Source organism: Malus domestica, chromosome 11 (assembly GCF_042453785.1).
Source record: "Malus domestica chromosome 11, GDT2T_hap1".
In the NCBI taxonomy this organism is placed as follows: Eukaryota; Viridiplantae; Streptophyta; class Magnoliopsida; order Rosales; family Rosaceae; genus Malus; species Malus domestica.
In genome coordinates this window covers 28,468,019-28,483,467 of record NC_091671.1, presented here as the reverse complement: position 1 = coordinate 28,483,467, position 15,449 = coordinate 28,468,019, and the positions used below count along the sequence as shown (strand labels likewise).

At 38.3% G+C, this 15,449-nt stretch overlaps 2 protein-coding genes and 1 pseudogene across 5 annotated transcripts; 1 reads left to right on the top strand and 2 right to left on the bottom strand.

Moving 5' to 3' along the window:
• The first annotated feature begins 1,732 nt into the window (after window positions 1-1,732).
• On the top strand, window positions 1,733-4,903 carry LOC103422960 (uncharacterized). 3 transcript variants are annotated; one of them, XM_008361024.4, is made up of 2 exons: window positions 1,733-2,185; window positions 3,384-4,903. In XM_008361024.4, exon 2 carries the CDS (start codon window positions 3,403-3,405, stop codon window positions 4,639-4,641), a length of 1,239 nt encoding a protein of 412 aa, XP_008359246.1. In that variant the 5' UTR covers window positions 1,733-2,185; window positions 3,384-3,402; the 3' UTR covers window positions 4,642-4,903. The 3 variants fall into 3 exon arrangements, with proteins under 3 accessions (XP_008359246.1, XP_008359247.1, XP_028944692.1); XM_008361025.4 differs by lacking the exon at window positions 1,733-2,185 and adding an exon at window positions 2,231-2,587; XM_029088859.2 differs by lacking the exon at window positions 1,733-2,185 and adding an exon at window positions 2,266-2,418.
• Window positions 4,904-5,367: 464 nt separating this feature from the next.
• On the bottom strand, window positions 5,368-9,576 carry LOC103422986 (protein TORNADO 1-like; annotated as a pseudogene).
• Window positions 9,577-10,236: 660 nt separating this feature from the next.
• LOC103425987 (heterogeneous nuclear ribonucleoprotein 1-like) lies at window positions 10,237-13,845 on the bottom strand. Of its 2 annotated transcripts, none has more exons than XM_029088857.2 (5): window positions 13,453-13,845; window positions 13,200-13,322; window positions 12,750-12,977; window positions 11,275-12,469; window positions 10,237-10,810 (listed from the first exon to the last, which is right to left on the bottom strand). In XM_029088857.2, the coding sequence occupies exons 3-5, from the start codon at window positions 12,969-12,971 to the stop codon at window positions 10,797-10,799; spliced, it is 1,431 nt and encodes a 476-aa protein (XP_028944690.1). In that variant the 5' UTR covers window positions 12,972-12,977; window positions 13,200-13,322; window positions 13,453-13,845; the 3' UTR covers window positions 10,237-10,796. The 2 variants fall into 2 exon arrangements, with proteins under 2 accessions (XP_028944690.1, XP_028944691.1); XM_029088858.2 differs by having other exon boundaries at window positions 12,750-13,017; window positions 13,453-13,789.
• Window positions 13,846-15,449: the final 1,604 nt, after the last annotated feature.

Below are 15,449 nucleotides of genomic sequence, written 5' to 3'. Positions count from 1 at the left end.
CAAGTACACTTGAAAAATTATTTGGTCTTTAAATGTCGTTTGCGAGGTCCAAATTTTATTTTCAAATTTTTTACTAAATAATACTTTTGAATAAAATATATTGCAGGACCCAATTTGCTAACGTGAAGAATTAACAACTGATATTGTAAATATACAAGGTTAGTTGCCACTTCTTTAATTTGTTGAATGAGTTGCTACTTTTGTCAGAGATGCATTTTTTTTACGTAGCACATCTAATCTATCTTTGCTACCCAATTGCTACATACCTCAAGGATCCTCTAACAAATTTAATTAAAATAAGAAAACTGCCTATACCCGCCTAATTCCCTAGACTCTAAACTCCAACCCGCCGGCGCCTAGTGCTTTTTAAAACATTGAGTACTATACTTAGATGATTATACCAAACTAAGTTAGCTACACAAATTAAGGAAAGAAATCATAGTTAGAATTTGGTATAGCTCATGTCACACTTCATCTCAAGTTCATGCATCGCTACTACCACAAAAGCCCAACTTGATAAAGAAGTTGTTGAATACTTTACCAAACACTATCTTTGTAATACATCTGTCATTTGATAATCTGACTTCACAAATGGCCAGATATAATAATCTTTGCTTCCAGCTTATCAACCTCAAACATGGTGAATTAAATTATGCACAATATCAATGGTAGTTTTGTTGTAGCCATTTAGTTCAAAAAAATCAAAACAAATCAAGAGACAATAAAAAAGAAGTGTAGAGATCATTTCTCGTTAGTAAAATATAAACATCAAATAGTCAGAGTATTTTAACCAATAAATTTCATATTAGAAGCATAAATATCAAAATTTAAACAATTAGAAAACCCGCATCCTCAAATTTTAGCACTATAAAATTCATAGATTGAAAGTTAACTATCATTTTTGACTTGGCAGGTAGACACACTTCTTGTTAATTTTGTTTTTTAATCTTTATCAATTCAATCGTTCCGATAATAAAAAATTAAAAAAATATGTGAAAAGTAAAAATGAGTGTTCACGTACCAAAAAGAAAACACCTCTAATCGGAAAGCGTTGGCAGTGAAGCTGGAACACCGTAAAAAGAAAAAGAAGAGCAGAAATGTAGAGACAAGCCATATGTTTCATGTCCCCACCAACAAATGCGCACTCATTTCTTCTCTGATTGGTCTGCCTTTCACACCGTGTGGGGCAGTGTTTCTGCAAACCCCACCCCTTTGGATCATAAAACAAAAATAAATTAAAAAAGTAAGTGCCCAAAGGTAAAAATATCCCAAAAAGGAAATAAGACCCCAAAAGGATATTTATTATATAGATAATGTTTGAAAGTTTAAATTTGCAAGCTAAATAATGTGTTACAAATAGGAATAAACACGTTTATCAATGTTTAAATAATAAACTAATCATCAACTTCTATGTCCTTTAGTTTTCAAAATATTATCTATAAATTTAGTCTCTTTAGCATAATACAACTGACCTTTAAAGGGTTTGAGAGATTTTTCGGTGTATTTAGAAGGCGAATTAGTACATTACTTATATAAATTTAGGGAAACAAAAACGGACATTATTTATCTACTTACGTTACATACATGAACAAATATATTTTTGCAATTGAATTTTCTCATTCTCGCTTATTGGTTTATTTCTCATACTACAACATGGCATAGTTTGTAAAATTTGATTTTCATAGCATTACTTAAAGAAAAATGAGAGTCGAAAATATAAAACAAGAAGTTTGAAATGAGAAGATAGTAGTTCTGTTAGGGTAGTGGTAATGTTATCCACATTTAATTTTACTTCACACATATTCTTTTAATTCTTTTAATTCTAAGCATCGAATTCAATAAATTGAAGAAGAACAAATATAAAAAATTAATAGATGTATGATAGGTAAAATTGAGTGTTTGAATAAAACTATCGTACGTTATTATATATTATCATCCAATACACAACCGCATAGGCTTTCCGACAAGCTTCAACCCACACCCGCATTTCTCCATTAGATTATCTTTATCATTATTCCTTCTCTGTCCTTCAGAAGCTTTGTTTCTTTAGCAGTAGCAGCAGCAGCAACAGTATAATCTCGACTGATGAACTGAGTGTCTTTGGGTCTTGGTGGGATCTTCAATTGGAGACACAAATTTCAAATTTCAAGCAAATCGCTTTGACTTTCTAGCTAAAGAGCCAAAGGTAATGGAAAAAGGAGCAAACCCATCTCAGCTTTTGCTTTATTTTATTGTTACTTGCTCTTTTGGGAGCTATTTGTTCATTTTTTTGGTTCGTTTTATGTGACTTTTCGAAGGATTCAAGGGTCAAATTTTGTTTTTGGAATTCTGTGGCACGATCTTGGTCGCTGTGCTTTCGTTTCCCTGTTTTGCTCCCTTGGATTCCGGTGGTAGAATATAATCTCTGTTTGTAGAAAAGTAGGTGGCTTTATTGGACTGTGCAAATATCTTTGCATTATTATTGAAGGGTTTGCTTGTTTTTAAGTTTGGGGTTGTGTGTTTTGGAGGAGCTTACTGGCAAAGTGCTTTTTTGGGGTTTTTGGCTTCTGGGTTTTGCTTGTTTTTGGTTGATGTGAAAGATTTCAAGGTAAGGATTTCTGGGTTCTGAGATTGTTCAAATGGGTTTTGATCTTTGAATTACAAGAAATATTTGTGTAGTTTTATATCTTGCATTATTGCTTAAGGGTTTGCTTCTTTTTAAGTTTGGGGTTGTGGTGGGTTTTGGAGGAGCCTACTGGAAAAGTGCTTTTTGGGGTTTTTGGCTTCTGGGTTTTGCCTTTTTTTGGTTTGTGTGAAGGATTTCAAGGTAAGGGTGTCTGGGTTTTGAGCTTGTTCAAGTGGGTTTTGATCTTTCAATTACAAGAAATTTTTGTTTAATTTTTTATCTTGCTGAAGTTAATAGGTTTGTGTACTCTCAGTTTCTTGTGGTGCTTATGCTATGGTTTGGGGTTTGAGTGATTCTTATGAAAGTTCCTTCTATGAATGTTTGGCTTCTAAATTCTATATGTTTGAGAATTGGTGTTTATTTCTGGACATGCTAGGATTTTGTTATATTTTATTTTGGGGTCTCGTTTTAAGCATCATAGAAGGTTACAATTTGTGTTCGACTGACGCCTTGGATTTAAACTAAAACAGTTCGAGTTTCTAATTTATGCGGTAACCACGCCTTGGATTTTACTAGAATCGTACGAATTTCTAATTTATGCCTTAAGGTGTTCTATATTCGAATTGGCTTTATATGTTTTTAGTCTAAATTGTATCCAGTCCAGCTAAATATCTGAGCTGGGTCTTTGGAATTAACTAGGTGGTACTTTCCAATTTTAGACTTATAATTTTGGAGCGACTCGAGTTTTCTCAGAACGATCTTTGTTGTGCTTTGTCAGGTTAACTTCCTAGGTGTTTATGATCATGGATTCTCCTCAATCTGTTGTGTCTCCATTCAAAAGCTCTGTTGCCGAGCCTGAGAAGCAGTTCATTCGTACCAATGGCCCCGCATCCAATGCAACTGATGCCAATATAGCTTGTAACTCAGAGAACTTCATTGGTGTTCTCGAGGTTTACGTTCATCAGGCTAGGGACATCCAGAACATCTGCATATACCACAAGCAAGATGTCTACGCTAAGCTATGCCTGACGAGTGATCCTGAAAACACAGTCTCCACCAAGACCATTAACGGTGGTGGTCAAAATCCAGTCTTCAATGACAATGTCCAGCTCAATGTTCGGAGTGTTGATTCCTCCCTCAAATGCGAGATTTGGATGCTGAGCAGGGTCAAGAATTATCTTCAAGATCAGTTGCTGGGGTTTTCTTTGGTGCCTTTGTCGGAGGTCCTCGTTAAGAATGGGAAGTTAGAGAAAGAGTTCTCTCTTTCTTCAACTGATCTGTTTCATTCCCCAGCAGGGTTTGTCCAGTTGTCCCTCTCGTACACTGGAGATATGCCAGAAGTAATGTCCTTGGCCTCAAATCCTATTGTGCAGGACTCGGAGACAGCTGAGTCATGTGAATTAGATAGGTTAGAGTTCCCAGATCCGAACATTGACAATGAAGACCAGAGAATGGTTTCAGAGTACATTAAGATCCCATGTTCTGAATTTGAGTCTCAAAGCTCTGATAGCTTTGTCACTGCTGACACTGAAACTCAGGTTATTTCCGAAGTGGGTGTTCATGCTGTTGAAGGTTTCTCGACTGCTACTGTTGAATCTACTCCTGTTCGGAAGCTTGATTCTCCCCCAAGCAGTGTGTCAACTAATGGTGTTTCATCTCCATCGGGTCATACAAGCTCAGAGTCGTATGATGCTCCATCAGCTGTGAAATCTCCAAACCACGAACAAGTTTTGGCGGCGGAAGAGAAAAAGGTGGATAAAGATGATGAGATTAATTCGTCTGGTGGGGTGCCAAGTGAGACATTTGAGAATCCTACTGTCACAGTCACCGTTCCAGAGCATACAGCGGTGCAGCAGGATTTTGTAGACATGTACATGAAAAGCATGCAGCAATTCACCGAGTCCTTGGCAAAAATGAAGCTTCCGTTGGACCTTGAATCACCAACCAGTTCAGGAAACTCGAGCACTGATCAGAAAATACAGACACCAAAGAGCAGTGGTTCCCGGGTGTTTTATGGCAGTAGGGCTTTCTTCTGAGCTTTCGTTTCACTTCATCGGAGGAAGAAAAACAGGTGACTCTAGATTTTAGATTACTCGTACTGATGTGTAATAATGTTTTATGTATTGTGGTGTTTCCCTTTGTATGTTGAGGTGCTTTAGATGTCACGAAAATCTTGACTTGTACTTGTTACAAGCTCTGTTCTATCACCTTGTATTAGTATTAGCGTATAAGAACTTCTGTTACATCTTTCCTCCTTGTATCTACTTTTAATTTTAACCTTAATTTTTCGATATCAAACTCCGTCCAACTATGTGCTAATCATGAGTTATGTTATAATCCCACAATCACATGGTGTGATTAACCTCAAAAGTTTGAAAGGCCAGATCAGCTGCAGCTGTGCTTTCGGCCATTTAACGTGATTGGTTTCATAATCCAACGGATCTAATCATGAAAAGGCAAAAAGAATCCACCAGAGATCTTATCCATCCCCATCCATGTGACTTGGACAAGTTTGGTTAATCTTCCATTATTTCATACATCTCCTTCAAAAGTCGATGTTTTTGTGCCTCTTGAAAAGTAGGTGTATAATTTGATTACGTAATTAGTGTAATCTCCGTGACAATTGTTAATGTTAGTGATAAATACTTTCAAGAATCAAATATATAAAACTCCTCACATGCTAACGGCTGATGATATCAAGTACAATAATAGTCGGGTGCAATAACAGTTTGGTTCAGGATTTTTTTCCTTTCAAGACGGTGTTTCAAGTGTTTAGTTACGAGCTTATACTGAAATTTCGGGATCTTTGTAGCAGAAGACAAATAAAGAAAATATTGATTACAACATCAAAGGGGAAATCTAGGATTCGGGTTATCCAATTCCAAACCATTTCCGATGCATAACTTCAAAGGGGCACTTCAATTATTTCATGTGCTCTGAGGTTAATATGCCTCCTGCAGATCCATGCAATCTGACTATCGTCTCTGTATCTCACTCTCCATAACCTGAACTTCTCAGCGATATCCTTTCTGGTTGAGCATCTCCGTTCCCTTAGAAAATCCAGAACCCATTGTTGCGCGGTTCTCTGATCTTGCTGGATGTCTCTTGAGCTTTCTGCAGCCTTGCTTCTGCTCCTTCCCTGTCCAATCGCTGCAGCCCCCACTGCACCGGAAGCAACTGCCCCTGCACCTGCGGCTCCATAAAGGAGGGATGAATCGGCCAGGTGGGCAAGTTCCCTGCTCAAATCCGGTATCATTTCTTCCATGCCAGCGGCTAGATTGGCTCCTATCTTGAGATTAAATGTTAGCAGTTTCATGAACTTTGTGGTGTAGGGTGCCAAAGACTTCACGGTCCTGTTGTCAACCTGCATCAGTTCACACCCCATTTGATCTTCAACGACATGCATTTCTCGTTGACATTCCATAACATGTGCAGTCGAATAGCATTCATGCCGGGAACCATGTTGGTGATCAATCTCCTCGAGTAATTTTCTGTTCTAACAAAGTAGAACATATTCGGCACTTCCTTCGATTTGAACGTTGTATGTCACGAGGTAATTCACTTTGCGATGAAGCTCAGCAAGTAGTCTATGCTCGTAATATCTCAGTCCTTGGATCTCCTGTTTCAAGTCTCTGATTTCTTGCTTAATGATCTTCAGCCTCTGCAAAACCGCTTCAACCCCCTTGGCGATTCCACCAAAAGTTGGATCAACTTTGTCAGGCTCGTCACTTGTGGATATTGTGTTCTCCGGGTTGCTCTCAGGTGGGATTTGCAGTTCTTGAGCAAGGTTGTATAGGTCATGATATCTCCGATGCAGCACTTCACGGAAGTCATCATCTGATAGGAGGTCCCAGGCCAAATCAAAACCAGGTCTTAGGATTTGTCTTCCAGAATCTGAGATTGGATCCCAGGTGTGCTGGTAATCATACATGCTGTCTGCAGGAACAGAAAGTAATGCCTGATTTAATTGTTGCAACGAAACAAACTGCATTTTACGGTACCTGGGAGGTGTGAGATTTTGAACGCATTCTGGCCATATATTACTAGAAACCAGAATACCTTGACATTTTATTCCAATGCAGTTATTGGAAAGATTGTATTTAAGTTGAGATATTCAAAGCAGATAGCTACGTATTTTATCAATTTGTGCTGAGATTTGTTTTGGAAAATGAGACTCAATAAAATCCAAAATAATTCGAAGAAAAAAGTAAACGAAAATTGAAGAGCAAGTTAAAAGGAAGGATTAGGGAAATTCTTGCCTGTAATCGGGGAAAGAAGCCAGGTGTGAGGAACATATGGCTGGAATCATCACATTCAAGATGCCTCCCGGCATAGAGGCCCTCCAGTCTGCTTAACTGCCATCTTTGTGGCTTTTCTCTTCCTTCTTCAAGAATGGAGGGGATCAACAGCAAGGAATTACGATATGATGGGTTTTGTTTGTAACATAGTTCCAGTTTAAGCATCATTCGCACAAGATCACTTGCATCCAAGTTCTCAAATACCTTCGAATCCATTCCAGGAATCGGACTCTGCAAGCTTCCTCTTAGAATCTTCTCCAAATCTTTCTTGCTGATGAATCCATTATTCTCATTGGAGTTTTGGTTTCTTACATCAAGTCTTATTAGTTGGCCAAGCACCTCGCCGCAGAACCACTCACAATCTAAGATCAGAAACCCGAGCTCATAAATAAATTACCTCTCCTATGTGATGAAGACAAGTAGCAACAACCCATCTCCTCATTTCCACCTCCTCTTTATTATCGTGTCTTGATCGAATTCTTGGTGATGGAACCTTTACTTGGCATAGCTCGTTGAACTCCTTCCACTGCATCGCAGGCTTGTTGTAGTTCTCGGATCTCCAATCTGATAGTATTTGTGTCAGATCATTGCACAGCTGATAGATTCTTGGGACTCTTTGGAGAACTGTCTTGCTTGTCTTTAGAAGGTGGTGAGTGAGCTTACTCACTGATGCCAAAGATCTTGCATCAACTGTGAACACTGTCGGGTAGAAGTCAACAAATCCTTGGAACTTGTCTCGCAATTTCTGAATCGAGTTCACAGCAGCCTGTAAGTTTTGTGAAGGTTGATTGATTTTGTCATGTGTGAGTACGACTGTGACATTTGGGAGCATGCATTGCTGCACTGCTCTTCTACAGTTTAAGACTATGAACCTGAGCCAGTACTGGAGGTCCTCTTCTATCTCCATTGAGTTTTTCGGTTCTCTGTTGTTCGTTTTCCTGAATAAACTGGATACGATGACAAGAATGACGCACTGCCATGCCCCGGGAACATGAGATCATGGAGACAATAGAATTCATGCTGACCAGCAAGATTCCATATCGAAATCTTTGTGTTGTCATCATCTTTGAAAGTCTTTATCTTCATTCCAACTATTCTAACAGCTTGCTAAACTGGGTTCACTAGAGATCGTACTTAGTCCACGTACGGAAGCTTTGAAGAAGAGAAACTCTGTGATATTGAATTACACAATGTAGTCTTACCTGAAAGTCGAAACCCGAAAAGTTTTTAGGAGATGTCATGTGCTTAAGCCAATTCAATTTTTAAACAAAAGTTTCAGTTACCTGCATATTTTTGCCCACAGAAGAACACTCTACAACTTTTCAGTACTGGAAGTGGCATGTCTTTAAGCAAATCCATTTCTGGTTCAGCCTTCCCATTCTGCCCTAATCTTTAATGGACCGCATCGGTCTTTCCTGAATTTTGCAGCGGTGTTCTTGCGAGATCAATACTTTCGAGCCAAGGATTTACCTCTAATGTCTCCATGATTGCCTGCAGTACCAGCTCTCCTTGAACACCCATGCAGCCCTGTTACAATAAGTGTCTCAAGCTGGCATTCTTCTCCAAGGTTTTGAAGAGTTTAACAAAATCATCGGGCCTTAAATTTTCATCATCGTATATCCCTAATCGCGTTAAACTTTCGTTGGTTGTCAGCATCTGTAAAATGGCTACAAGTCCCTCCCTCCCAATCTTGGTTCTTCCAACCCCAAGTGTTACCGCTTTTAAAGTAATGTTTGCTTGATATTGCAAGGCAGAGAACCTGCTCAAAGGGCAGAGTAAATGCTCAACTCCGATGCCTCCAAACACGTTTCCATCTAAATACAAGCTCTCCAAGCTCTGGTTTTTGAAGAGTCCAGCTGCTACATACACAACTTCCTTATCTTTCAGCCAAGTTTTCGACAAAATTACCTCTTTGAGGCTCTGGTTCTGTTCCAAAACCCATCGAAACTTCTTTGCCCATCGTGACTTCAACCCCACTCCAGTAAGGTAGAGTGACTTGACAGTTGAGTTCCACCCGAGAGCGCAGGCAACCCTGCAAGCACCCAAAAGATCAAGCCTGTAAATTCTAAGTGTGCTGTTTTCGGGTAGAAATTCAACCACCTTCGAACTTCTTTCTCCGTTTTCTCCACTCCAAACATGGACTTGCACAGTCCTATTTCTTGCTAAAACTGCAGAAACAAGTGGAGTTGCAGTGATTGAATTCGAGTAAAAAATCGTCAACACCTTCAGGGTTGAGTTCACTTCAATCATCTTCGAGAGCTCCTCTGCGCCTTTCGACCCAATTGAGTCTTCCCATATCTGCAACTCCTCCAACCTCTCATTCACCTTAAGAGCAGAAGCAAGAAATGCTGCTCCAGCAGACCCCATGCCTGATTCCGAAAACATAATCTTTGATTACTCTATTCCTATTCACAATCTCACACAACTCTGCCAAGCATTGTTTGCCTCCTCAACACCACTTGCTTGATGCTCAAACTACTCTCAAGCAACGCCGAAAGCTCGCAAAGCTGCTGCACTTCCCGCTCGACCCGGTGAAACTCCAAGTTCCTCATAAATTCTGTTCAAGTTGAAGTTAGAAGGTGACTTTTTATTTTTTTATTTTTTTAACAAGTTAGAAGGTGACTTAGTCACGAAGGAAATTAGGCACCACATTCTGTCCCTTCCAGTCCTAGTATTTTGTGGGAATTGGAAGGGATATAATCTCATCCTAGACAGTAAACGTAACACGAGTCTTGTGGACCACATAATATGTGGTAGTATACACCGCATAATCGATCCGCTATGCTCCACAGTTATGTGGAGCAAATCAATTTATGTAATTATCTTTTGTTACATTGGATAATTTCGAAGTCTGAATCTAGTCCAGTCCAACACATTATCCAACCCAACTTTACCACTAGGCTAACCCCGGTTGCTTAATCAATCTATATAATTTAGTGTGGAAGAATCTAGGCAAATCACTAGCAAGGGCCAAGCATACAACATAGGAAAAGACAGGTTTTGAGGGCAAGGACAACTTTGTTGACATTTTAAGCTGCGAGCAATGCTCCTTTTTCTCTTCTTTTCCTTTCCAACTGAAAAGAACAAAGGAATCCTATACAGCACAAGAAAAAGGTGAGCGAGTGTTGGGGGGAACAAATAGAAATCTTATGTGATTTCCAATCATTGGGACTCTACCGTTTAGCTTCAATTAAGTTCATCACAAGCAATCATAAAATTACAGAAAATAAAAACCGCACACTGTTTCTCTCCTGCACGCCCTAAAATTATTTACATTTTCCACAGAATTGAGAAGAAACAGAAAATAGTATGAGAAAAAAGAGGAGAAAACAATTGAGCTTAAAAACAATGAATCAAAATGTTAAGTAACTTATTTGATTGGGGTTACCCCAGTTGGGAGTCCCTCTATTGTTTCACACTAGTAAATCAGAAAATCTCACATACAATCTGAGAGAAAAACCAAATCCCAGAAGAAATATAACAACCAACAACTTTGCCAGGCTAACAGAAACAAAACGAAATGAAAGAAAACCCGAAATTTAGAAAAATCAATTGCTCTATCTCTTTCGACAGACTAATGCTGGCTCGTCCCACCGGAGATGCAAGGTACATTAATTGAAACCGTCTTCCTGAGTATGTATCCCGCAATCTGATGCTACACCTCAATCGAATTTGAAGAAAGGAACCTAAGATTTCGAGGAACAAAAGCAAATCCCAAACCTTGACAGAAATTTCCATGTGTACACTTCCAAATCAAGGAACCTCGTTAGAACTATATCAGTTTCCTTATAAGCTGAAAATCTTAATAAGGGAGACGTATAATATTCACAACCTTCAACGTTTGACTGGTTTCAGTTCACCTACCATCACCTCTTCATACCCAAACAAATCACCTAAGCAGCAACTCCTGAAGTACATATTATCAAGGAAGAAAGAACAGAAAACGAAGTGAATTCGATGAAAATAACGTCTAACTATTAGCATACAACTAATTTGACAAGTTAAAAGAGAAGCATTAAAAAATCTTTATATCTGTTACATATAATTTGGACAACTTCAAGATGCATGACCGGTAATGGAAACTAAATTAACGTCATCCATATCAACTTTCAAAAATTTAGGTTTGGCTGCTGGAATGTTATCTCTTGCATACATGAATGTAAACATGAAGAATGTTGTGGAATCAATGTTATTAGTATGATATAGAAAAGGAGCTGTAGTTTTCTATCTTGTGTTTAAAGTTTAAACATATGTAACTTTCATATGAACCATCCGCAATCGAGAAAGATAAATCTTTTATATTCAAGAAAAGAGTTGTTCATTTGGAATTACAGTGTTCTCTATAAATTTCAGTTATAAGGAGATAGTTACCTCTATTTGGTTGTGTACTGGTAACGTTGTAACCTCCAATATAGCCACCAGAACTTTTGGCTGTGATGTCTGCAGGTAAATCGCTCAGCCCATAACCGAATGTGCTAGAACCATCTAGATCAGGACTGCTTGAGCGCCAAGTTGAGTCGCCATAAACTGAACCGTTCTGGTACAAGTCCCCATAAAAGCCCTCATAACCAACAGTTGATCCGGGAAATGATGAAGTTGGGGCTATACCAGTGCCACCGTTTCTTCCATATCCTCCTCCTCCCAACCCAAAGCTGCTACCTCCACTTCCATAACCATTGGCACTATTATAGCCAGAATCACTGCCTCTACCTTCAGTTGAAAAAGAATTAGCGCCCCAATTTGAACCATTGTTTCCAATCGTAACTTCAAAACCTCCATTTGCAGAGCTCAAGCAGGCCCCGGTACTGGCAGGGTTTGAGTTATTGTTGATGCCACTATTTCGCCAGACATTCCGAGTAGTTGAGTTTACTACAGGACTTCTCCTTCCATTACCGGCATTATATCCAATAGGGGTACTATACCTGTTTGAATTGCCACTATAAAAGGGGCTCAACATCCGTGCATATCCTAGACTACTGACAAAGTTGGAATTTCCGCCATAGGTTGGGCTCAACCCTGGCTCCATATTCATACCTATTCCATATCCAGAAGTGCCAAATGGAGACAACCCGCTACGACCACTAGAGATTGGATTGAACCTGGTGTCCACATTAATGCCAAAACCTCCGATTGGGCTCGTATTATAACCCTGAGCATAGCTGTTAAGCAAACTATTGGTCCTACCCGGACTATAGTTGTATCCTATCATAGGGCTCCGGCTGGGTCCTGGGGATAGCTCCTTAGGGACTGCCCTCTTGACCTCAACCATCTTACCATTGAGTTCATGAAATGTTTTATGCAGAACTCTGTCAACAGCCTCCTCCGAGTCATAAGTGATAAATCCGAAGCCTCTTGGCCTTTGAGTGTTGTGATCATACATTACTACAACATCAGTGACTGTACCAAATTGATCAAAGTACTTCTTAAAGTCACTCTCGGTCACTGTGGATGCTAAACCTCCAACAAAAATCTTTTTTGTGCGTCCAGGACCCGGGGAACCATTGACAACCCCGGTTCTGTTTAAAATGTGCTGATCCTCCTTTGGAACAGCCTTCTTTGCTTCCACCTAAAATTGAAAACAACAAACTTAACAAAATTATTAGTGCCATCCTAAGTTCGCGTGTTGCAGATTCCAAGTAACTAAATGCAATTTCAATTGATTGACTCAAATCTAGTGAGAATACACCTAAACGGTTTTGTTTCGTTAACCATAAATGCAAACTAAACGTCATGTCTATGAGAATATGATCCTTACTAAAAATACAAGTCTACAGGACAAATTGCAGCACTGCAACTAAAATCCTACAACAGAATTGACATAAAGATAGATCAGAAGCGATACTCACTGTGCGGCAATCGATCATGTGCTTATCCATGACAACTCTTTCTGCAACCGCAGGATCCGCAAAGACAACAAACCCGAATCCACGAGCACGACCGGTTGCACGATCCCTCATGATCACAGCCTCCACCACCTCTCCATACTTCCTGAAATATTCCTTGAGCCGTTCCTCATCTGTGTCCCAGGAAATCCCACCAATGAAGAGCTTCCCATGATCTGGTTCCATCTTTTTCTGCAACAAAACATCACAAATCCGACCACCTAATTCAATTCTACTAAGAAAAACACACACTTAGAAACATATGCAATTCAATCTGAATTGAAAATCCACCATAGAACTTCATAATTCAACAGGAAAAGGCAAACTTTTCATCGTTAATAAATCTGAAAAGACTCCGATAATCGAAAAATTCGAAACAAAGAGATCAAAATGTGCATGAGAACAAGACATTACCTTGTCCAAAATTCAGACAGAACCCGGATAGTGCTCTGATTGAAACAAGAATTAGGAAACGTCAAATCCAATCTTGGAGCATCAGATCCTTCATGAACCAATCAGAACAACAAAGCGGATTTCCTAAACAAAACAAAAAAAAGCAAAAAATAAAAAATTGAGCAGAGCTGTTGTGGATCAGAAAAGCAGACAGACCGAACAATTCAGAAAACAAGATCAACAAAAAAAGATCAAAGAAGTTGAAAACTTTTACCATTTGAGGAGGACCCAGATGAGAAAAAAGATGAAAACTAAGATCCAAGGAGTGGGATTGGAATATATGTAATGAAAAAAACAGAGGAGGATGTGGTGGTCATCCTCTCTATTTCTCTCTTTTGCTATTCTCTGTCTCGTGGCTATTCCACTCCCTGCCTTATAAGTATATTTAAAAAATTTAAATAATAAAAAAGAAATGGGGAATTTGGAAGAGCTTCAGATAGGTAACGGGTAAGGGACAATTCTTATAAATAGACTGACAATCCACTGGTCTAAGAATATTTGGAGGAGCCAAAGAAGGGAAGATGATGACAGAGAGGAGGTTTCTTTTGCTCGAAGAAATTTAAAAACCAAAAAAAATTAAAGGAACGTGTTGCATTGTTGTACTATACTCACCACATGCTCTTAAGACAAATTATAGAGCATTCAAGTACAGTTGCTTGACTTCTTCTAAGGTCTTTTTTAAGAAGCATACGATATTTATTGAGGAGAATACTGAATAAGGACGTAGTTGAGAATTCAGTGCATTATAGAGGTTTCGATAAATTTTTTTTTGGAGATTTTGACCTGATCACAGGAAAAAAGAGTGTACTGCACCTAAGTTACCTAAGTTTATAAATTATGGTAATCTTGAAATAACATATCATCAATTAAATCAGGAATTCCTAAAACCAAATCAAATCATTTCCCATTGATAGTTCGAAGAGTGCAAGTCCGCAACTTCTAAGAGTGTTTTTTTCTTTTTTTCTTTTCGTCCATCTTAATCCTTGGCTTGGACTGCATGTAAGCACCAAACTAACATTAGACATTTGTATTTTGGTGCCTTTAAAATATGCCACTTAGTACTACATTATTCTTGTTCACTTATAAGTGAGAGATTTTAAGTTAGATTAAAAAAACATCATGCTCTTGTCGAAGAAATTATAATATTTGACAAGAAAATAAAACCAAAAGACAAAACAACCAAACTACAATTCCGTTAAGTTTTTTATGGGATCTCAAACGATTAAATTAAATTATGTGGACACCTTATGAGATTTATGTGTAAGAAATGTACTCTAAATGTGAGTGAGACCTAAATATGGTATATACGTGTTCTGACATGTAAGTAATCAGACAAATATTAGTATTGGACTAAATATGCTTAATTCTAATAAAATATTATGAGGAAAATTAAATGAACTCGTTTTGAATTAAGAAGTGATTAAGACCTCATAGGAAACTGGTTGTAACCGACACAGATGTGCACATCTTTGGCTTTTTTTTCCATGTTAACGTGTTCAATATACACTCGTCTTATTGAGAGCAAGAACTTTAAAGAAAGAAGAGATCGAAGCATGTATTCATGATTTCTGCAGGGACGAGCTGATATTGATTAGAGTTTACTTGAGATTAGACGTACTGACTAGTAGAGCGTGGTTTAATGACTTTATTGATTTCGAAGTTGCTCAGTAATGGTGTATATTTAATGTTCTCATTATGTGTTCTTAAAGTAATCCACATTTCCAGAAATTACCATGCAACAACAAGAAGTTTGATTATCGCCGCATAAATTTATTTATTTTTCAGACGAGTAATACTACACTTATCATATATTTGTATAATTATTTGTAACATCTCTCTAATAAAAATAGGACCCACTAATACATGTCGGTCTCATTTCTATTAGATGGATGATACAAAATACGTGGTAAGAATAATAGTTTTGCTTTCCGAATAAGTCTACTCATTTTCCAAAACTAATTTAGTAATCGACACTCTAATTAGAATCAAGAATGTGAGATCTACAGACTACCAACTCTCCATGCGACACTTAATTCATTGGAAAATTAACCTTTGAGGTATAACATCACCATTCAAACTCAATGAACTTTTGCTGGCATTCGTCTCTCAGAATTTTTCTTGATATTATTATTATTATTATTATGTGCTCTCCGAATCCTGATTTTCTTTTGGTAGAGCAATATCCTACTCTAAGCAATGGGAAATTAGATT

What these genes read in the sequence shown, in the direction of transcription:
- LOC103422960 (XM_008361024.4), top strand. Translation starts at nt 3,403, where the DNA reads ATGATCATGGATTCTCCTCAATCTGTTGTGTCTCCATTCAAAAGCTCT.
- LOC103425987 (XM_029088857.2), bottom strand. Translation starts at nt 12,971, where the DNA reads ATGGAACCAGATCATGGGAAGCTCTTCATTGGTGGGATTTCCTGGGAC. An exon ending in ACATGATCGATTGCCGCACA is followed by an intron (nt 12,470 to 12,749) that starts GTGAGTATCGCT and finishes TTTCAATTTTAG; the next exon opens with GTGGAAGCAAAGAAGGCTGT.